Source organism: Natrix helvetica (assembly GCF_964273705.1).
Source record: "Natrix helvetica genome assembly, chromosome: 2".
NCBI lineage: Eukaryota > Metazoa > Chordata > Lepidosauria > Squamata > Natricidae > Natrix > Natrix helvetica.
The window spans coordinates 201,438,434-201,461,116 of NC_138552.1; the positions used below are offsets into that span (position 1 = coordinate 201,438,434).

General features: G+C 36.9%; 1 protein-coding gene across 4 annotated transcripts in view; it reads right to left on the reverse strand.

Moving 5' to 3' along the window:
* The window catches only part of REPS1 (RALBP1 associated Eps domain containing 1), a 53,524-nt gene that overhangs the window by 17,410 nt on the left and 13,431 nt on the right, over positions 1-22,683 (reverse strand). The window contains exons 5-10 of one of the 4 annotated variants that reach the window (XM_081940561.1): positions 18,132-18,196; positions 13,853-14,015; positions 13,233-13,296; positions 11,326-11,480; positions 9,914-10,050; positions 3,788-3,868 (exon numbers count right to left, since the gene is read on the reverse strand). In XM_081940561.1, the coding sequence (XP_081796687.1) occupies positions 3,788-3,868; positions 9,914-10,050; positions 11,326-11,480; positions 13,233-13,296; positions 13,853-14,015; positions 18,132-18,196 (665 nt within the window). Of the gene's footprint in view, positions 1-3,787; positions 3,869-9,913; positions 10,051-11,325; positions 11,481-13,232; positions 13,297-13,852; positions 14,016-18,068; positions 18,197-22,683 lie in introns of all 4 variants that reach the window. The other 3 variants (XM_081940560.1, XM_081940559.1, XM_081940562.1) reach the window with 3 other exon arrangements.

Below are 22,683 nucleotides of genomic sequence, written 5' to 3' on the forward strand. Positions count from 1 at the left end.
ATTTACTGTATTAGAAATTAAAACTGAGCTATTTTAAAATGTTCATTTAATTTTTCTTTGTGAGCCCCCCTGAAAAGGTCACGGGGACCTTTGGCCCACACTTTGATAATCTCTGCTTTAGGGCACTGATTCTTCCATTGTGGAAGACAGACCTTAAGCAGGAAGAACAACTTAGTTCAAAGGAGTATTATTGTTGTTGTTGTTGTTGTTCTTTACAGTCAGCCAAATGTTTAGATTGGATTTGGCATTTTATCCACTTATCAAGTTCTTTCCAAGAACATGGGACAGGCAGATCTTGTGTGATCGTATTAAAGCTATGGCTGCAGTGAAAGCTGTTCTGAGTAAAACTGCCTTTTGTAATCAAATGATGGTGATTTTATCAATACTGATGTAATCAACTGGTGCTCCAGATGTTTTGGGATTGTACCCAAGGTACCTATTACTATTGTTACTTTGCTTTCTTTTGCCTTACTTCTGTTTGTAAAAACAGAAAACAGAGTATTCTATTCTATTTGTATTTTGTGATTTTCTTCCATTCTCTCTCTTCAATGAGGTTGTCTCCAGGTACTGTAACAACAAAGAACTCTCCAGACTTTGTCTTTCTTTTTAACAATGGTTAAAGTCTAAGGCAGGGGTGTCCAAACTTGGCAACTTTAAGACTTGTGGACTTCAACTCCCAGAATTCCCCAGCCAGCAGAGCAGAGCTGGCTGGGGAATTCTGGGAGTTGAAGTCCACAAGTCTTAAAGTTGCCAAGTTTGGACACCCCTGGTCTAAGGTTTTATGTGGCAGGTGCTTCTCTGTTAAAGTCCCAGAGCATTTTAGCTTCTTCATTTTCTTTGTTTATTTTGTGGTCCCACCAGTTCTTGCTTGCAGATAAATGGTATTTCTTGCAGAACTTCCGATGCACCATTGTTGCCACTTTGTCATGCTGCTATTTGTAGTCAATCTATATCAACTCTTTGCAGCACCTAATTATTGGTGGCCCAATGCTTCTTCACCTTCTTTGCAGAGTTTATTATTGTTATTAATTTTTATCTTTCCCCATTTTTGTATGGCATTTTTATATTCATAAGATGCAAAGTTCTGGATAGGAAGGTCAAGAATAAGCTAGTTTGCTTCCACTAAGTTTACAATAATCAAGAAAGCTGCAGACATAGGGGTTATATGAAAACTTTTTATTACTGATATCTTAATTATTTTTCTTCCCACTACTTATCCTCCTTTGAAAAAAATCACTGACAAGTAACTTGTTCTTGATCTCTTTTAATGACAATGTGGACGTATATTCCAACTCATTCATTTCTAGGCATAGATTACTGAATAATATATTTTCCTTTCCTTTACAAAATCATCAAAGTGGATTACATTGGATAAAATACAAAATAAAAATATAGAATAAAAAGGTTCGCAAAGAAAAAAAAGAATAGAAAGAAAATTCATCCAATATTCAAATAAAGAAGGCTTAAGTGAAATTTTAAATCTTTTAACAAGCGCTTCAACTGTTTCTGAGGGAAAATAAAAGCTGAAACTGAACTCAGACCAGGGTGGATAAAAATCAATGGTTTAAAAAAACCCGATTTATTTAAATTGGAGTTTTTTATTTTTATCAAATTTATTTTAATAAAATGCTTTTGGAATAAAATATATCTAAATATAGTTTTATATTTAATATACATTAATAATTTAGTTTATTCAGCATGAAATGGAGTTTAGTTATGTAGCATGAGGCTGTATATTCTGCAATATTGGGACTATTGGGGAGTCAACCGGAAGAGGAGCTGCTGTGGGACAGAAATACAATAAAATACAATACAACAGCAGAGTTGGAAGGGACCTTGGAGATCTTCTAGTCCAACCCCCTACCTAGGCAGGAAACCCTAAACCATTTTAGACAAATGGCTATCCAACATATTCTTAAAGACTTCCAGCGTTGGGGCATTCACAACTTCTGGAGGCAAGCTGTTCCACTGATTAATTGTACTAACGGTCAGGAAGTTTCTCCTCAGTTCTAAGTTGCTTCTCTTGATTAGTTTCCACCCATTGCTTCTTGTTCTACCCTCAGGTGCCTTGGAAAATAGTTTGACTCCCTCTTCTTTGTGGCAACCCCTGAGATATTGGAACACTGCTATCATGTCTCCCCTAGTCCTTCTTTTCATTAAACTAGACATACCCAGTTCCTGCAACCGTTCCTGTGCTTTTCATTTTTCTTGCCTAAATGTAGAACCTTACTCTTTTCACCATTGAATTTCACTTTATTAGATAGTGCCCAATGTTCAAGTTTGTCAAGATCCTTCTGTATCTTTAGCCTATCTTCTGGAGTGTTGGCTATTCCTGCCAGCTTGGTATCATCTGCAAATTTGATGAGTTCCCCATTTATTCCCTCATCCAAATCATTGATGAAGATGTTGAAGAGTACTGGGCCCAAAACAGAGCCTTGGGGTACTCCACTGCATACCTCCCTCCATGTAGATGCAGTTCCTTTGAGGACTACACGTTGAGTATGGTTGGTCAGCCAGTTACGAATCCATCTGGTGGTGATGCTGTCTAACCCACATTCTGCTACTTTATCTAGTAGTAGGTTATGGTCTACCTTATCAAATGCCTTACTGAAGTCCAAGTGACAGTTGCTCTTTAAAAATTATGATTTAAATCGAGTTGATTTAAATCAAATGCACCTAGACAACATGGAATATTGATTCTGAATTCTTGACATCAAATTTTGACACTTAGCAGTTCTGATGGAGCTGCGCTCTTCTTTAAAACAAGTTGACAGTCTGGGGCAGTCTTGGATCACTATTTATACTGTATTAACGTATCACAAAAATTATCAATTCTGGATCTGGTGATCCATGAATTAATAACATCAAGGCTGGACTACTGCAATGTGTGGCGGCCCTTAGGATGATCAAACAATTGCAAATGTCTGAGCCCAATTTGTGACAGTGCCTCCTAGAGGGTACCCATTATCCTACTAATAGAACAACCTCCTTATACTCACTGGTTGTTGTCAGAGTCCAATTCAAGGTGTGCTCATAAGGTGTATAAATATTTATATGCTTATACCTAAGCTATTATAGAACTGATGACTCCTTCCATCTGCAACATACACTCTGGTCATCAATAGAGCATTTTTTGAGGGTCCTCCCCCATATAAATTTGACAACAACAATAAATTCTGAGAAATAATATTAGGGGAAATATTGATTCTTTGGGGATAAGTTATTATATTTAGTCTAGCTTTCTTGTGTGCAAGATCATATGATGAAGTATGTGTGCCTGACAGTACCTATGGCATCCATGATTTCCATGAACAGTGAAGGATGTGAGAAAAGGTTTAAATTATGTAATTGTGAAATATGTCTACAAAGGGTGTATTCATGTAATAAGCTTTTGGGTGTAACAGAACTGGATCCAGAAAAACGAGATGCTCACATTAGCTTTTGACAACTCACCGTTTTTACTCATTTTATTTCTAACACATTTATCAGTAAAGAAAAATCAGTTAAAATGTTTTACCATCCTTTAAAAAACAGTTAAATAAAAAAATCTCAAAATATTGGGGCAAATATTAGAAAAGAACAGACCTAATTTTATTTTTGCACTTCTAAAATATTTTGTTATTTTAATTGCAGTGACAGACAGGACCCTTTGATGAATTTTAAAGCAGAACAAATTATTAAATTGTTTACCATTCCCCTTTACTTAGCATGCAAAACCAAAACAATTAATGAAAATTTGGAGTTAATAAAATTAATTTCAAAGAAGCAAGCTAAGTGATTGACTTACAGGATCAGCTGGTGCAATGTTAGAATCAAATTGGGTCAGAGTTTGTGAGCTGGAAGAGCGTTCACTAAATGTCTCCCACTGCTGAACAGACAGAGGAGAGACAACATGAGAATAGAGTCACCCCTGGAGAAGATTTAGCATAGTTCAGAGGTTGTAATGGCAGTTGTTTTTCTTGGGGGGGGGAGGGAGGGGGGAGGAGCCAAAGTATACATTTCAACAGTTTTCAGATTCTGCCTTGCAAAATCTTTTGAATCAACGTGAAATACTGTACAGATTAAAGAAATCAATTTGAAAGTGAAAGTCAGCACTGATTGAGAAATTTTTAACAAAATCAAACTACAGAAAACAGAAGCTTTAAAAGTCACTGCTGCTATTGCTACCAATGTGTAAGATTCCTTGCTTTTCTAGAATCTTTTATTTCATTTAAATAAAAATTAATAATAAATTCTCTTCACATGAGGTCAGAAATAATGTATATCTTTATATTAGGAAAAAAATTTAAAAGAATCACATGCAAATTGCCATTGCTATACCTGAAAACATTTCTAATAAAGTACATTTTATACATAAATTAAAGATATGTTTGATGATTGAACAATTCAAAGTATTCAATGTATTCAATTATGTTTGATAATTCAATTTAAAGTATTCAATGTATTATTATTATTATTATTTATTCACATTTCTAAACCGCCCCCTCTCCCAAAAAGGGACTCGGGGCGGTGTACAGTCCACAATAAATCACAGATAAAATACAAATATAAATAGGGCTATAAATATATGTATGTATGTATGTGGAGGAGGTTAAAATTAACAGTCCTGTACAGAAGAATAAATAAATATGAGGCTAAAAGCCCTAAAAACAATTAAAACTAAAACATTACCCTTAAAATAACCAGATGAGAATATACTACCAGGAGTTCATAGATGTAACATTTATAATCATGCCAGGCCAGCTAGTCGGAACAGGTGAGTCTTCAATTTTTGACGGAAGGAGCGGAAGTCCGAGGTGGTTCTAATGTCGGGGGGGAGGTCATTCCAGAGGGTTGGGCCCATCACAGAGAAGGCTCTACTCCTTGGCGCCGCCCGCTGGCATTGCCTAGTGGACGGCACCTGGAGAAGGCCCTCTCTGTGAGAGCGGATTGGCCGCAGGGATGTATGTGGGAGGAATGTAAAAGGAAAGACTGCTTTAGCAATCATTTCAGTAAGATCCAAGACATGCCCCGCTGAAATATATAACTGCCAAATCATTTTTTTTCATGCATAAACTAAGATACAGGCAAAACAGAAATAATCAGGTTTCCAAGCAATGAAGGATTTGGTCTGAGATTCAATGCTCAAGATTACTTCTTGGAAGGAAATGTTAATATCTCTGTTAGTGGAATGGTGAGTTAATTATTAGACATATCAAACATTTACACAAATGGACTGAATATATTTTCCTAGCAAATCGGGAGCCGTTTATGCTGCACAGCTGGGAAAGAACTTAGCTGATCATAAGGGGTGAACCTAGGTGGAGATATAGTTGCTTTTGGATAAACAAATTAAACTTAGCTGGGAGAGTGTACAAAGGAAAGTTAGTGTGGATAATATATGTACATGTTGTACGTCATTGGTTAGAATTCTAAAATCTAATATATCCTTATATGAATATTCTGAAGAATTTTAGAAATTAAAAAGAAATCCAGAGACAATAATGTAGAAATCTAATGAGCCAGGTTTTTTTTTAAAATATATAGTATTAGGTATAATGGACAGAATTCAAAGACCCATGAGCAAGATTAACAGATAAAACTTCAGTAGCAGCTTTCTAAATTTAATTTGGCATGTTTGAAAAGCAATCTGCAGTTTGCACAGAATCAAGGAATTCTGTGGGAATTGTAAAATCTCCTTGCATGAATTATATATTCAGATATTATCCAATATTGTTTGTTTATAGATAGTATCTTTTGTATAAATCTAAGATATTTATGGTAAGTAGAAAGCAGTTTAGTACCTCCCCCAACTCTTCCAGGATAAAATGAGGAACTTAGCAAGTGGCAAACAACTTTCTACTGACAAGCAGAAAACACTGAAATGAAATTTGATATACATCAAAGGTTTCAACTGCAGCTGGTGTAATCCCCTCTAATTTTCACTGTGTTTCATACTTCCATGATGATGCCAGCCTGTTTTTATTGCCCTACACGTGTTATCAATCTAATATGCAAAGACCTTATGGTATTTGACTATGGGCAATGCTGCCTTATTTTACTGAGTCTCTTCACATTTCTTTAAGTTTCAGTTTGATGCCTACTAATTTCTGACATGTATTGTATTAATGGTCTCCAACTCTGCAAGATCATTTTCATGTTGATATATCTAATCCATTAAGAGTGAATTAATGTGTTCAAAGCTGGGAATAATAACAAAAGGTTTCCGACTGTAAATTATTATAATTATAATTATTTTAATATTCAATTTTATTTTAACTGTACTGATTTTTACCATTATTTTCCTGTATTTCACATTATTTAATTATTGTAAGCCATCTAGAATGTTTACACACATAGAAAAGCAGGACACAGCTTTAATTGATAAATTAAAAAATACATTTTTTGAGGTCAAGAAACTGGAAGAAGTAATTTGTTCAGCTAGTAATGAAGTTTTTAGGGGATCTACATAAACCGACAAATAGTAGATTTATGGTTTCTGAGCTGATTTTTAGAATCAGAACAGAACATTCTGAGCTCAAAACAAGTTATTCTAAATATTTCAAATCTGGAGCCATACATTTGTATTTTGGAGATTTTGGTCCAGCTTGCTGCAAAAACACAATGGCTCTTTGGAATATTCTGGATGGAATTAACGATTGGCCTATTTTATTGGGATCACCACTCCATTTCCTGCCACCAATGCTTCCAACCTAACAAGAATTCTGGTTCCATTTCTGAGATAAATGCCAGAAGAATATGACCAAAGATTTTACTGGAGATTTGCCACCTAATGTTTTGGAGCTATAGGAATCTAGTTGTCCAGGTCAGAAAACAACACATTCTCCCTACATCCTGTTACAATAATGTGTTTCTTTTCAAATGATATGCATCCAATAGATGAGCAAGATCCTCCTTTCAATATACGCTCCGTTTCCCTCCAGATGCAACCCAAGTATCAGATTCATCTTGACAGAAATTAGCAACATCAGTCAGCAATCTTTTGAACAAGTACCTTGGATACTCTTGGATATTTCCAATGGAAGGGAGAGCAACATCTAGCTAGCATGAATGCAAATTTCCCAGAGAGCTAGTCCATCAAGATATCTCTAAATGATGGAATTCCAACTCTCTGTTATTAAAGGTTCTGCATTATGGGGCAAAGCATTCAAAATGTGTATCTCCTCAATCAACAAGAAAGAAAACCCACAGCTAACCCAATTCATTTCACCCACTTCAAAATGGTGCCTGGTCCTGGGATGGTGTCACACAGCCTCCGTAATACATAGGGAAGGTAAGGAGTGGAATGGCAAACTCTCCTTCCTAAAGGAGAACTAGGCATTTCACCCTTCAGCCTTCCTATACAGTATGGAGCCATATGGCATCATCCTTGAAGTGGGCACCATTTCGAAGGAGCCACAATTCATTGCAAAATGATGTCCACTTCTGGAATGGCTGGAGCTCTGTGTAGGAAGGACTCTTGGCTAAGGAGCTGCTTTTCAAAGGAGAACTACTGAAAAGATAAGACACAGAGCTGTGATGAGGATGTAGACCCAACAGGATGGGAAACAAACCCAAGTTTGCAGGGACCCCCAGCAGGGTAGGATTGGAAAAAGACAGGCTGCAGTGTCCCTCTAGTCAAAAATCTGAATTTTGTTCACATGTCTGTGGGAGTGCTACAATGGTAGTAACTTTGGGCAGCAGTCTTCATTCAGTGCCATCATCATTTCAAATGGTCGCTGACTCTGTATTTGCTTAGACTGCTGAGCCATATAATAAGGCAATGGTTGTAATGAAGATTTGTTTTTTTTTCCTCTTCAAGGTTGGGCCATCTTTAGCCCCAAAATGGAAGTAGGCACCATTTCCAAGACTAGGGGACACTGTTAGAATTTTGAAATAAAGAGGACAAACTATACCTATACCTGTACCCCAAAAGCAACAAGCAATGCAAGCGTCTTTGCCCTCCACCTAATTCTTCTGGCTTGGTGCCCTCGGGATATCACTAGGTCGGCAAGCGGTGCTTTGCCTGGCCAGAGGGGGGTGATTGTCCAGGGGGCTTATTGGGGGGGGGGAGGGCTAATATTTTTGCCCACCCGAAATATGTGGCAAGGATTTAGTTTCAGGACAGGTTGTCTTTTCGGGGGAACACAGTATTTAATTGCTTTTCAGCTACTAGGAAACTTTGGATTGATTGACAGTTTAATTTACAGCAACAGATAAGTTTCCTTCAAGTTTTAAATAGACTTTTAAAGAACTTTTAAAAAAATAAACAGCAAAAGGGTGAATAGAATTTTGATTTTGGAATGTTATAAATAAAGAGTCCAGATTTGAAATATAATTTTTAAATTAATTATAAGTATCCTTCCCATGAGGAAATGCCTAATTCTTTTTTTAAAAACAAACCAACATGATAAATGGGACTTTAAAGGTTGGACACTAGAAGGAACTAAAGATTACAATTAAAAGGAAAGAACACTTAATTTACCAATAGAGAATGAAGCAAAATATTTTAAGACTGGACACACTTGACTACAGGTTAGGGTTAGATTAGGATTTTTAATAGTGGACACAGAAATTAATTTCAACAAGTTCTGGTGTCCATTTAAAAAGTGTTATGGAAGAGCAACAATTTTTACCTGACAAGACTGAGACTGATCTGAAAGTGGACTTAAAAAAGATAGGCTACAAGAATGATATGGGAAAAGATGATACAAAAAGATATCCAGTGGATATCTTAATAATTAAAAGGAACATTCAAATAGCAAACCAAAAGACCTGCATAATCTTATTACAAAAGAGGCATATTAAAGTTTTAAAGAATTTTGGGAGAAATGACAGAAAAAACCAAAAGAAATCAAGTTTAAAAGGATTAAAGATCAACACTGTTAAAAGTAAAAAGAAGGAATATAAAGTTGGTTTATTTGACCAAGGTTAAAATAGATATATTGTTCTCTCTGCTAACCCTTAATAGACTTTTGCTGATCAGGACTGAATGATGAGATTCTAAAGATTTGTTTATAGATAAGAGGTGAGACATGGGAAGAAGAGATCATTTGTATTTTAAGAGAAGAGACTGTTTATACTTGTGATGGAGAGTCCTCCCCCCCCCCTTTTTCCTTACTATATTATTTTTTCTTTTCTATTTTTAAGTTTTATTGTTGCAGTTGTAATTTTTAATAAAATTACTATAAAAACCATATTTTTTTAGTGAGCATTCACCAAACAAGGATTTTTCAAATGTATTGAAATCTAATTCCCAGTCAATGGCCAGACTGATTTAAATGGAATCCTGATTGTACTAGATATAGGCAAAATGGTTTCTGGTCTAGGTCAGAAAGGTAGTAGAACCTAGTCAATTTAAATAATCCCAGAAAGCTAAACAGGACTGGACCGTGACTAGCATTTGGATGGAAACTACCAGAAACTTTCCAAGGTTTTAGATTAGAGATTTAGATTAGGGAAATCAAAAAAGGGAAGCCAAAAACAGTTATGGCGAATCACATCCATGCTTTTGCTAAGCAAACATAGACAGTCACTAGGAATCCAGTCACCTCAAGAGGGACTTTATCTTTTACTTTCATATAACAGCAAAAAATGAACTGAATCACTCCAAAAGGAAGCTCTCTAATCTTTTCTACCTTACAGAGAATTGAAATCACCCTCAAGAAATTAGCAAAGGACCTATGCTGGATTTAGAACAGAAATCACGGACGGCAGAATAACTTTTGTTTTAAAGAACAGGAAAAGAAAAAGAAAAAAGTGAGCTTTTGTGTACAATCCCATATATATTCTCCAATTATTATGACAAGGATCAAGGTTATATACAGAAACACTAAAACTAACCTCAAATTTAGAACGCAATCCAATCTATATTGTGTTATACATTCATTCTCAAAGTAGGAACTTCTAAGAAAATAAGGTATATTTTGCTAACCTCGCTGCTTTGATTCAGTTCAGGCCACGTTTGATTAAGTGATGGCATTGATGGCGATTTGCTTGGCGGTGCTTCTGCTGGGGAACTTGCAAAACCTACCTCAGCAGATTGATCCCCCACTTCTGAAACAGGAACCGCTACAAAAGCCAAACACAACATTGTAGCCATGTCTTTAAAACTGTGTGTTAATAGTTTGTTGCAATTTCATAATTAATGCATGGAAGCATGCTTATAGCGTATGTTATTTATGATCATTGATCAATTCATTTCAGAGATGCTCATTATACAAAGAACTGCATTATATTTACTTTATTTCTACAGCATGTTGTAGTACATTTAGCTCCATTATAAATTTTGTAGAACGGATTCCTCATGGGATATTTGGGAAGTCACAGGGCTCAAGGACAGTTCTGTCATTAATCCTGGTCTCAGTCCCTCTACATTAAAAAAGTCCTTCAATTTTATTGCAAACCAAAGTATCACCAACCACATAGATTCTATTCCCATTAATGACTCTAGGCCCTATGGCAGCGATGGCGAACCTTTTTTGGCTTGCGCGCCATAAGTGGGGGGAGTGCAGGGAGGTCGTGTGTGGGCGTGCCGCACCTACAATGCAATGCGCTCCCCCCCAGTGCGCATGCGCACACTACTACAGGCGCTCCCCCCATTTTTACCTGCTTTTTTCGCCCTTCCCAGGCTCCAGAGGCTTTATAGGAGCCTGGGGAGGGCGAAAACAGCCTCCCTCGCCCCCTTGCTATTTCCTGGCTGTAAAAAGGAGTTGCTAGGTTGGGGTATCGGGCACATTGCTTTGTTAGTAATATCAACCATTTTCTTTATTTTTATATTTTAAATTGTTTGATTAAATTGTAACACAGGTGAAATATATTTTTTTCTAATAAGCAGACATGTAGCTTTACAAGAATCTAAAAACATTTTGAAGGGAGCTGAATAATAGCTTCCCACAAAACAAAAATTTAAAGGACTTTTTACAGTAAGACAAACATGTCACGTGAATTCCGTGTTTCCTTCAACATATTAGTTACTGAACACACATATAATTTACGTGCTCGAGAATAAGAGACTAGCTGGAAATATAAACTTTAGCCACCTAGAATCATGGACAAATGGGCAACCTTAGAAAGCAATAGAAGCAATAACAATTAATTGGAAGTTGAATAAAAGACGTTTTAAATTCTGTAATAGAATGCTTGAGTAAATGCAAGTAGAATCAACTTACATTTTTGATAAACTATTGTAGTTTACATACATAAGGACAGAAGCTTCTGTCTCAAAAAGAAAATCAATTTTATACAGACACATACAAGAGAATGAAATCAAACAATTGCAACGCACATGCAGTACAGTTGTGTTACACATCCTTTAGCTACTAATTTGAAGTGGGGAAAAAGTACCTGCTGAGTCCTCCAAATCAATCAACTTGGGCATTAAACTTTCTGGTAGCTTTTCCGGCAAGTCATAACCATTCTTCCTAGCAACCACTAGATGGAAAGCAGCACAGAACTCATCCAGTGTTAATGCACCGTCTTTATCAAAATCTGACAGCTCCCTGAAATGAAATTATTTAACTTTATTGTACTTTTTTTGGGGGGGAAAAAACCTTTTCTGTATTTTCCCAAAGTCTTTCAAATTGACAATAATTAATTTGAAGAATTTCTTCCTAATACCAGATATTTGTTCAAGGTAAACATTAGACTTTCATAGTCTGGTATATTGTATTTAAAACACAATTAATTGAATCCTGAGAATCCATGAACTCATGGAATGCTCCTATTGGATGAAGAATAATAACAAATTAAAAAAAACTAATTTTCCCATTTTTTAAAAAAAAGAAAACCTTAAAGAATTTCTCCAAAGAGTTGTAAGAGTACTTATATGTACTCTATGCATTGAGGGGATGCAGGAGAATTATTAGGAAAGGCAAACTGTCAACAATTATTTTCATTGCTTCTTTGCCAAAAGGAATTTGTACAGGTAGTCCTTGCCTTACAATTGAGCCCCAAACTTCTGTTGTTAAATGAGACATTTGTTAAGGGAATTTTGTCCCAATTTACAACCTTTCTTGCTCAGTTGTTAAATGACTCAGTGCAGTTGCTAAGTCAATAACCTGCTTGTTAAGTGAATCTGGCTTCCCCGTTGACTTTACTTGTCAGAAGGTCGCAAAAGGGGACCATATGATCCCAGGGTACCGCAACTGTCATAAATATGAACCACTTGCCAAGCATCTGAATTCTGATCACATGACCATGCTGCAAAGGTTGTAACTGTGAAAAACAGTAATAAGTCACTTTTTTCAGTGCCATTGTAACTTTGAATGGTCACTAAACAAACTGTTGTAAGTTGTGGACTACTTGTAATGTATCAGAAACCCATCTATTCACACAATATTAACTCAGAATCAAAACCATAGCATTCAGTATTGTGGAAACCTTGAAGAAAACCCTAATTTTCTGTGGTGCAAGAAAAGCTGATAACTATTAAATTTGACAACTATTTCTTAAAGAATGTGAAGGGAGCATCTTATCCAATGAAGCATTCAAAACACTTATCCCTTTAGGCTTGCAGTGATAGATAGTATGGAAAGTACATCAAACTGAGCTATTATCTTGTCCCTTAAAAAACAGTAGGCAAACTGATGCCATCTAGATTACAATTCTTATCAGACAATATAAACAAAATTGTAGCCCCAAATATTTAGTGTGACATGAAGGCATGCATAAAAAATATTATTTGAACAATAATTGGGCCCAGAGTATGTCATATTTACTTCATACAGAAAACAAAAGGCAGAGGTTGTGATTAATTTGTTCTATTGATTGGAGCTAATACATGTAATCCTTGTTTAGCGATTGCTTTGTTTATTAACTGGACAAAGTTTTGATAGTTATGACAAAGTAATTTCAGCACCAGTTCTCACATTTATGACCTTCACAGGTCTATAAAGCAAAGAAAAGCTGAAGTAAGATCACAATCACAGTTGCGGTTTCACTTAGCAATCGCTTTGCTTAACAATGAAATGGTCAGTCCCAGTTATTGTCACTAAATGAGACTGTAATTTGGATATAGGTATGAAGTTTTATGTTTGTTTCCTTGGTAATTACAACAAAATTTAATATGATAACACATTAAATGGAAACTTACTCAATTTTAATGGAAATATAATTAAGCTTCTAAATTACATTTGTTTTTAAGACAAGGTTTCAATATAAATGGTAGCGTTGGTTGCTAGACATTTCAGTTTTATTATCAAATAATTTGGGATTTTAGAACAATGAGTTTAAATAATTATATTTTAACTTACCAGATGTGTGAAAGTTCAAGAATAGGAAGCTTTGATTTTGTGAAAAATTCTTTAGCTGCAGAACCTAAAAATATTAAATGTATTTATTTGCAAAATGTATTGGCTGCCCATCTTACCCAGAGTCATAATGTTTGACTTTCAAACTAGAATTATAACCTTAATTGCAAATTTAGTATAAGCTTTATCTATGACTCAAAAGCTAGTGACTTTTTAAAGATACACTAGGGCTGGGGGCTGGGAGCATGAATTCAAAAATGCAAATGTAGGAAATCGTTACAAAACATTAAAGCTAAGAAATTCACAAAAGGGCTTACACAATATTTAATAGGCTCTCTTATGAATAAAGAATTCTCTCTATTAAGAGAAGGATCTCTGAACTAGCAGAAATTAATACCAAAAGCTGCATGGAAATTTCTTTCCTCACAATGTCATTCCCTGGCTCAGTTTTCTTAAAGGTGCAGAAGAAAATGAAGAACTCCTTTAGTAACATCTTTAGTTTCTACATGCCAGGAATCTCTTTACTGAAATTTGAACTACTGGTATGCACAGTTTGTAAAATAAGTCTAATATTGGATAATTATAAAATTATTCATTTTATCATATGTGCTTAAAAAGCTTACCTGGAATATATCCATTCAGATCAGGCTGAATAGTTTTAAACTGATTTACATAATATTGCCTTTGTTCATCTGTTATTTTCCAAGGATCATCATAACTACTCGACTGCCTACGAATTTCATTTGTTGTTGTAGCTGATGCTACAGTTCGTACTGTAGTCTGGTCCTGCAATAAAATATTTGTCTTCAGCATTTTCTAGCTTTATTGACAATCTTCTGTATTTATTTGCCTCGAAAAAGAAAGCAATTGTAGACTTCTGATTAGTGTTAGCTGAGTAGACCCATAATTTTCTTTTTCAATATTTAAAGGGTCTTTATGATTGTGAACTCAGCCACCTATTCTCTAGATCCATGGCGCTCCTATCTAACTAAAACTGCCAGCCGTCGTGGAGCAGTGGTTAGAATGCAGAATTGCAGGCTAATTCTCCCAATCGCCAGCAATTAGATTCTTACTGACTCAAAGTTGACTCAGCTTTCCATCCTTCTGAGGTCAGTAAAATGAGGATCCAGATTATTGGGGGCAACATGCTAACTCTGTAAACCGCTTAGAGAGGGCTATAAAGCACTGTGAAGCGGTATATAAGTCGAAGTAGTATCGCTGCTTGTGGGAGAGCTCTTGCTGGCAATGAATTATTCCTTGAATAAGAGGGTCTGACCCTTCCCTAAGAAGCCACTACAGGATCACATCATACTGGAAAACTAATCTCCCCACTTTTTTCAATCAGGATTCATGCCTCAGTAGAAGATGGCAATGGCATTGGTTGTGCTTTACGATGATCTCTGGTGGTAGCAGGATGGAGGTTGTGAAACCATCCTTGCTCTATTTGACCTGGCACCAACATGGTATCTTTGTGGATAGTTGGTGGTAATTGGATAGAAGAGATCAGCCCCTATCCTGATACTTTCTCTTCTCGTATTCAACATCAACATGAAGCCACTGGGTGACACCTTGTGTCCCCATGGAATGTGGTATCTTCAAAATGCTAAGGATGCCCAATTATACTTTTCAGCTCCTGATGACTTGACCAATGCAGTCGATATCTTATCCTAGTAACTAGGGGCTATGGGAGCCTAAATGGGGAACACCAAACTTCAACTGAATCCTGATAGGATTAAGGGACTCTGGGTTTTGAAGCCCTCTGGCTCAGATACTATGATATTATTGGTACTTGGGTTGCAGTGTCCCAAACAGATTTAGTGCGCAACTTTCTAGATTTGTGACTCCAACTCAAAGAGCAGGTGGAATCATAACTAGGAGGGTTTTTGCACATCTTTGTGTTATGTACATGTGGTGCCCACATGTGGTGCTCATATCTGGATTGGGAGACTGGCTCACAGATGTCCTGGTCACTTCTCAAATGGACTATTTTAATATGCTTTACATGTGATTGCCCTTGAAGAGTATCTGGAAGGTCGGGCAGGGTGCAAAATGCAAAGGTGTAGTTAATGGGATGTGTTGCCCGAGAACAGTACACATTGCATCTCTGCTCTGTGAGTTGCACTGATTGCCAGTTTACTTCTGGATCCCATTCAAGGTGCAGGTGTTGATTTTTAAAGTCCTCTATGGCATGGGGCCGGGTTTGAAGGACCAACTCCATGCAATTATCTGTCCATTGCATCAGGAAATATGCTGCAGATCTATGAAAGAGTTTCATCTGGCAAGAGATGGTCTTATTTGGCATGGTACCCACCCTCTGGAACATCATCCCAACTGAGATGAGATTGGTCCCATCCTTGACATCTTTCCAGAAGTCTATTAAAGCATAACTGTCTGGGTCAGCAGGCCTGGAGATCTCAATGAAACGATGATTTCATGAAATGGTTGCATTGTTTTCAACATCAATTCTTTCTATTATTATATTATTAATGTTTTTTAATTGTAGTTTTAATATTTGGATGTTATAATTGCTTTTACTGTTAGCCACTTACAGTTCCTCTACTCTTGAGATGGGCAGATATATGTGACAGATAAATAAATAATTTGAAATGACAACAGCCATTGAAGCAACATAATGTTATGAAAAGTGTGCACAGAAGAGTTTTTTAAAAATAAAAAACAACAAAAAGCTGACAGCTGGTTTTACAAATGAGTTTTAAAATTAAGATTCCTTGATCAAGAATCTTCAGTGATACATGTTCAATGCCAGATTACATTGAGAAAGGAAAAATGAATTAGAGCAGCGGTTCTCAACCTGTGGGTTGAGACCCCATTTGGGGTCGAACAACCTTTTGACAGGGGTCGCCGAGGAGCCTCCCGCAGAGAGGCTGGCGAGAAGCCGGCCCGAAGGGAAGGAGCGGCTCGGGTTCCCCACGTGGCGGAAGGAGAGGTGTGTGTGTGTGTGTGGGGGGAAGTAGGAGCCAGAATGGAGGTGAGGAGGGGGAAAAGAGAGATGCGCGCAGCATAGAGGACGCTGGGAAAGCAGCTTAGCCTAGTGATGGAGGTTGATGGGCAGACCTACGGAAGCCAAGAGGTACCATTTCTGAAGCATAAAACAAGGCGGGGAAAATAAAATAAAGGAACCTGGGATGCGCGTACGCTGAGATTCCCTATTAAGACTGTTACCCATGCTTAGCATGGGTAACAGTCTAAATAGGCTTTGGTTCCTCTCCTGCGGCTTCCTGCTGACCCAATCGCACAATCTGCTCTTCACCCTGAGAAGTCACGAGCCTCTTGCCTATTTTTGTGAATCAGAGTCCTTCCCAGGCAACTCAGTGTTGGGAAGAGCTCCAGCCCTTTTGTCGCGCTTATCTCTTGCGCGCGTGCACAAGCAAAATACCCTCCTGGGCCAGGATCAAGGCGGAGGGGACGACTCTCCTCCCGCTGTCACCATTGCGCAATGAGGTGAGTAACTGGGTACCCAGCGCAGGAGACTCTTCAGCGCCAGACTCAGGTCAGCGCGAGCTGCGGTCCCCTTCGTGTTGGCTCAGGAAGGAGAATGGGGAGCAGCAGCAGCAGCTGGTTGGGTGCAGGGAGGGAAGAGCTCCAGTTCTCCTACGCTGCACAGGGCTCTTCTTGCACAGGCTCTGGAACTCTTCCCCTCTGTGCATCCAGAGTCGGCTGCTCTGGCTGTTTCCTGAGTCAACACGAAGGAGTTGAGGAGGAGTCTCCTGTGCAGCGCAGCCAGCTACTCACTTCTCAGTGGCGGCAGCGGAAGGAGTTGCTGTCCCCGCCGCCGTGATCCCGGCCCAGGAGGGTATTTTGCTTGCACACGCAAGAAAGAGATGAAAGAGAAAAGGGTTAGAAAGAGATAGAGAGAAATGAAAGAGAGCTGGAAGGAGAGAATGGGAGGGAGGGAAAATAGAGGGAAACAAATTAGAGGGAGAAGGGGGAGAGGGAGAAAGAAATGAAAGAAAGCTGAAGGGAAAGAATGAGAGAGAGGGAAAAGAGAGGGAAACAAATCAGGGGGAGAGAAAGGAAAAGAAAGAAAGAAACTAACTTTCTCAGACCTTTTAACGAAAGCAATGGCAAGCTAGATCTCTTGTCAAGAAAACTGCAGTTTGCCAGAAGGCACAAATTGGAAGCAAGTCTGAGTTTTTAAAACTCAGAAACAGAGATGGCAAAAAAAAATGCATCTGAAAATAAGATTATTTATAATTTTGGATAACGTATTATATTGTCAAACTCAAAAGAAATCAAAATATATATCCTATTGCTGTTAGTACAATCTTGCCAGCTTCTATCAACTTAGAGTTCATCATGAAAAGATTACAAAGAAGCAATTTCCTACAATTAATAACTTTATTTTGGATTTGCTATCATATTCAATGAGAAAGAAAGAAAAAGAAAGAGGGAAAGGGAAGGAAAGAAAGAAGAGAAAGGGGGAGGAAAAATAGAGAAAAACAGGAATGAGAGGGAGGGGGAGAGAAGAGAGAGAGACGCTATTCCCACAGAAAACACTCAGCCATGAAACCTTGGTAGGCATGTCTGGGGGATGTCATGTGACTGGGTGGGAGTGATGTTGAGTTGGCCACACCCACCCAGGTTTTGTGGCTCCCAGTGTTACATAGTAGCAATGAAAATAATTTTATGGTTGGGGGTCACCACAACATGAGGAACTGTATTAAAGGGTCGCGGCATTAGGAAGGTTGAGAACCACTGAGTTAGAGCTTAATCTTAAAAGACATGTAAAGACACAGCACAAATCTTTAGCAGCAATATGAAAATGACTGACGTTATTTGGAATGAAGCAAATAAAATAGTACTAATAAAATGTCACACCTGGACAGAAGCAGGATGCATGGTTAAAATAGTACTGGTTGGAGCATTATCTGCAAAACTGACCCAGTTTTCTTGATGCGGTGGTGGTGAATGGCCAGACCACACAGGATCACCGGAATTACAGGAGCCTAAAAATCAGAATGCATGTCAGTTTCAAAATCAGTATAACAGTCTATTCAAGAAATATCCGTCTTGAAAAACTTTTAAGAAGTTAGCTGAAACAGTGGTTTGGTCAGGGGCTTAGAAAAATTTAAAGCAGGATCCTAATAATATAGATTCAAATGAAATTTGAATTCAATTACATATTCTTTTTTAAGTATTCTTAGAAAGACTATATGCATTCTTGATTTCCTAATTCACATACCGATTTCAAAATAATTCTCTTGGTAACCTGCTAATTGTGTTAACCATTATTACTACAAAGATTGCTTAGCAAGGCTTGGTTTCCTAATCTTGTCAGTCAGACATGTTACAATTTGCAGTTTTCTAGGAGAACAAATTTGAATGTAATAAATTAGGCACCCCAAATCTGAATGTGTTAACAAGAGCAGTGAATGAGCTTAAGACTTACTCCTAATAAACAAAACTTCAATACAACAAACAATACACTGTCAGAGATACTTTCTGTAATAAATATCAACCAAACCATGGTTGCAATGGGTGATTCTTTAACTTTAATCAGATAACAGACTTTGGAACCTTTTTTGATGACACACTGTTGGGGGGTTACCTAGTTCAGTAGAATAAAACTAAAATTCCCTGGTTGTGTTAACTATGAAACCTCAAATCTGAGGAGTCCATTCAAAACTTATGCCAATATTTTCTATCAATTTACCACCATTTTTTTCACGAAACTTTTAATTTTCCATAGACAAGTTGCTACAAAGGACAGAAGCATTGCAAATCTGGGTTTCAAGCAAAGACTAAGAAACATGTTCCCTTATTCACCCAAAAAGCTTTTTCAGTTTGCCCTGATTGTTCCACTGCGCCTGGGGTTTGTACTCTAAAATGAATTAACTAACCTGGCCCCGCCTTCCTGCAAAATAGGGAGCACCATAAAAATAAGTCATCAAGCCCATTACTAGTGCTTAGTTAAGCATATAAAGACATTTAAAATCTGGGTTTAGAAAAGATAGCCGCAAAAAAATACAGTATTTATATATTCCATTTAAATTGATTTTTTAAAAAATTTAAATAGTGGATTTCTTTTTGCTAATGTGCTTTTTAAATTTTGATGTTAAAATTGAAGTTTTTGCATGAAAAATAAATATAATAAAGAAAAAAGTTTTGTTTAAAAAAAAACCTTTCAAGGAATTTTGGCTAAAAAAGAAAAGAAAAAAGTGAAATGATTGACAAGATCATCAATGGTTTCAGTGATTGAAAAAGATGAGAATTAAATAAGAGACTGAGGGATTTCTGCAATAGTTAAGAGAAAGGAGAGATGATGAGTTTCTTTCTTTCTTTTTGCTAATATCAACGACAAGGACATACTTTCACAAATGAAATATGGGAAGGCTGAAATTCTATAACTAAAGAAACTTCAAAAATGAACTAATCCATCCTGTGGTGATAAGACAGTTGAAATTTCAACAAATGCTGCAAGCACTGAGTACTGGATTAATTTCTTGTAAGTGAAACAGAAGTCTTTATCATAACTTTTCACAATAAGGTGAGAATATGCACAGATCTAGGCCTAGGTTTTTTAGTTCTATTTAATTCTATTAAAGCCTATAATTTTATTAGGTAACAGAATTTAATTCTATTTCAACCCAACCTTTCTTAAATGTAGGTGTTACATCATAACCAGATGCAGGCATTTTTTTCTAGAGAAACCTAGTTAAAAACCTATGAAAAGTGTTATTTCAATACATAAAATAAAGCTTATTCCTGAGTGTGGAGAAAACAGCATTATGTCACAATTATTATCTTAATTATTACCACTTCCTCATCTGCCAGCAGCTTTATAGAATATTATACTATTTATCTGAGTAAGTCTGAAAGTCTTAGGCAGACCAACTTGAAATTTGGGGGTGAAAATGGGCAATAAATATATGACAAAATAACAAATGACATCCATTTTCAGGACCTCAGTTTACCCATCTGAATCCCATCTTATTTGAAAGGACATTAGGACATACTCATAAGGACATTGCACTTAAAAACATGTTACAACTACAAAACTGAACTGGGTTGACATATGTGTTTTGGTCCATGCAATGTAGTAACCCTAAATATGAGTTCATACTATTCCTATGTTCACATTACATATTATGCCCAAACACATAAAGCATATTGTGCTTAACATGATGCTTGATTCCACAAACATACTAAGATAGTAGTTGTGCCCCCACCACGTACTGAATGACAAACTATTCCACTCCATTTTGGTTTTCTTGTAAAATTCAACTCAGATGTTGCAAAATTGAAATTAGGATAATTCTTGACTTATGATTGTAATTGAGTCCAAAATTACAATAGTAAATCATTGCGGTTGTTAATCAGGTTACCACATGACTGTGTTCAATTTTATTACCTTTTGGGGTAGTCATTAAGTGAACACCAGAGTCATTATGCAAATCCATTTTATCCAATGGGCATTTCTTTTTATGAAAACCAGAAATAAATACTGGAAACTGGCAAAAATATATATATGAAAACTTGTTGCCATGAGACTGCAGGATGCTGCAAACAGCCATATAAGTTAGCTAGTTGTCAAGCACCCAAAATATAATCACTGGCCCGTGGGAGTTTGTGAGCAGCTATCGTACTTTAAAATCAGGTTGTAAGTAGGTTTGGGAGGTGCGTCGTAACTCTGAAAGGTCGCTAAGTGATCAGCCTTAAGTTGAAAAATATCTGTAATGATGAAATAAAGATATCCACTGCTCTAAGCTATGTGAAAAAGGAAAGATATAAATATCAATGAATTAACTTTACTTCGTAATTACTGAAGTAGAATATATCAGCTTAATTATATTCATTTGGGGCGCTATCAAATTAGGGATTTCACACTGTTTACATCCCTGAAACCATTCAACTCCCTATTCATTTGTCAATATATTGGTCAGATGCCAAGAGGTGGGTGGTGTATGCTAAATCCAAACCAAAGAGATTACATTAAGGATTATGTGATATGCAGATTGCGACAGCAGTCTACAGCAAGCATTGTTAGCCTGTTCAGATTGATGCCTACCATTTCTCTACAGCTTTAAGGAAAGATAAGGTAGAGATGGAGGAATTACAAGGAAACTGAATTTAAAAGTGATGCAAATATGTAACCTCTCTTGCTTGTTCGGGCTATTCTCTACATTCTCTTCTGTGGGCTTCAGTTGTTTAGTGAAGCAGCACGTGCCTATCATAAGGGCAGATCACCTAACTTCAAGAGCCTCCTGTTTGTTATAAATCCCTTATTCCAGAACAGCTTGCCAAGATCAGACTGTGTCTTTCAGTGTTGTCCCTTAGGAAAGCAGCAAAGACTGCTTTTTCACAGAGCCTATGGGCAAGATGCCTCCTACATAAAAGCAATGGCATTTTATTAGAGACTGGTCAGTATGAAGCTGTTTGTATTATTTTTATCACTGTCTTTTTATATCTGCTTTTATTATATTGGGAATGTAAGTGGTCTGCAATCTTCGAGTAGGTGGCATAAAACTATTACAAAGGTGAGATGCTATATCCCCAGTCTTAACAAGAAAGTATAAGCCAATTTAACAATTGCTTAATAGAGTCATGGATAAAAATATATGGCATGTTCAAATTGGAGCCTAAGCTTATTACTAGTCAGTGCTTCAAGGTAGACATCATAAAATGCTATAATTCTACTCCATGGATAACAGAATATAGTAACAGAATCTTAAAATTTGGTTTCTCCTCCCTCCCTCGAGAGTGTCAAATGGGGTGATCTTAAGTTTCCTTCTCACACCTTCCTGTTTCATACGCTAAGTTTATGTTTCTCCAATGGTTGCTGCATATTTTCTGGAAGGCAATCTCTACATCCCTCACCTCTCTCTCTCTCACACACACACAATTTCATTGCATCTAATTGCAATGCAGTTAGCAAGCTTTTCCTAATGGAAAAAGAGGAAAATCAGAATCAAGACTTTAAACATATCAAGCAGTTTTCTGTAGCGCTGCAAATGCAGGCATATAACAACTGAGACGTTAACATAGGAAGTATAGTAGTATTTTATAGTAGTACAGTATTTGACCCCTAAAAGGGGGATGAATGGTAAGGGGATAATAGAAACAAGTGGGATTCAGACATAAATGCGGGTATTAATTTATATCCATATTCAGCATGAAAATCAGGCATAATTAGCCGTTATGAGAGGGAGGGAGAGGGAGCGAAAGAGAAGGAGGGGGAAGAGAAGAGGGAGGGAGGGAGAGAGCTTGCTTTCAAGCTTTTCCTTGAAAGCACAATATGACATGTCTATGTCTATGGGGATAACAAAATAGGCTGGTAGAAGTAACATTTTAAAATTCATAGCTAACCTAGATAAGTTTCATTTGAGTCAAAATCCAACTTCTAAAGATTTAATGAAAACACAGGTTTCTTGGGAACTTTATGAAATACTTAGGTAGGTTAATTCAATTTTTTTTGCCATCTGGTATGCTCTGT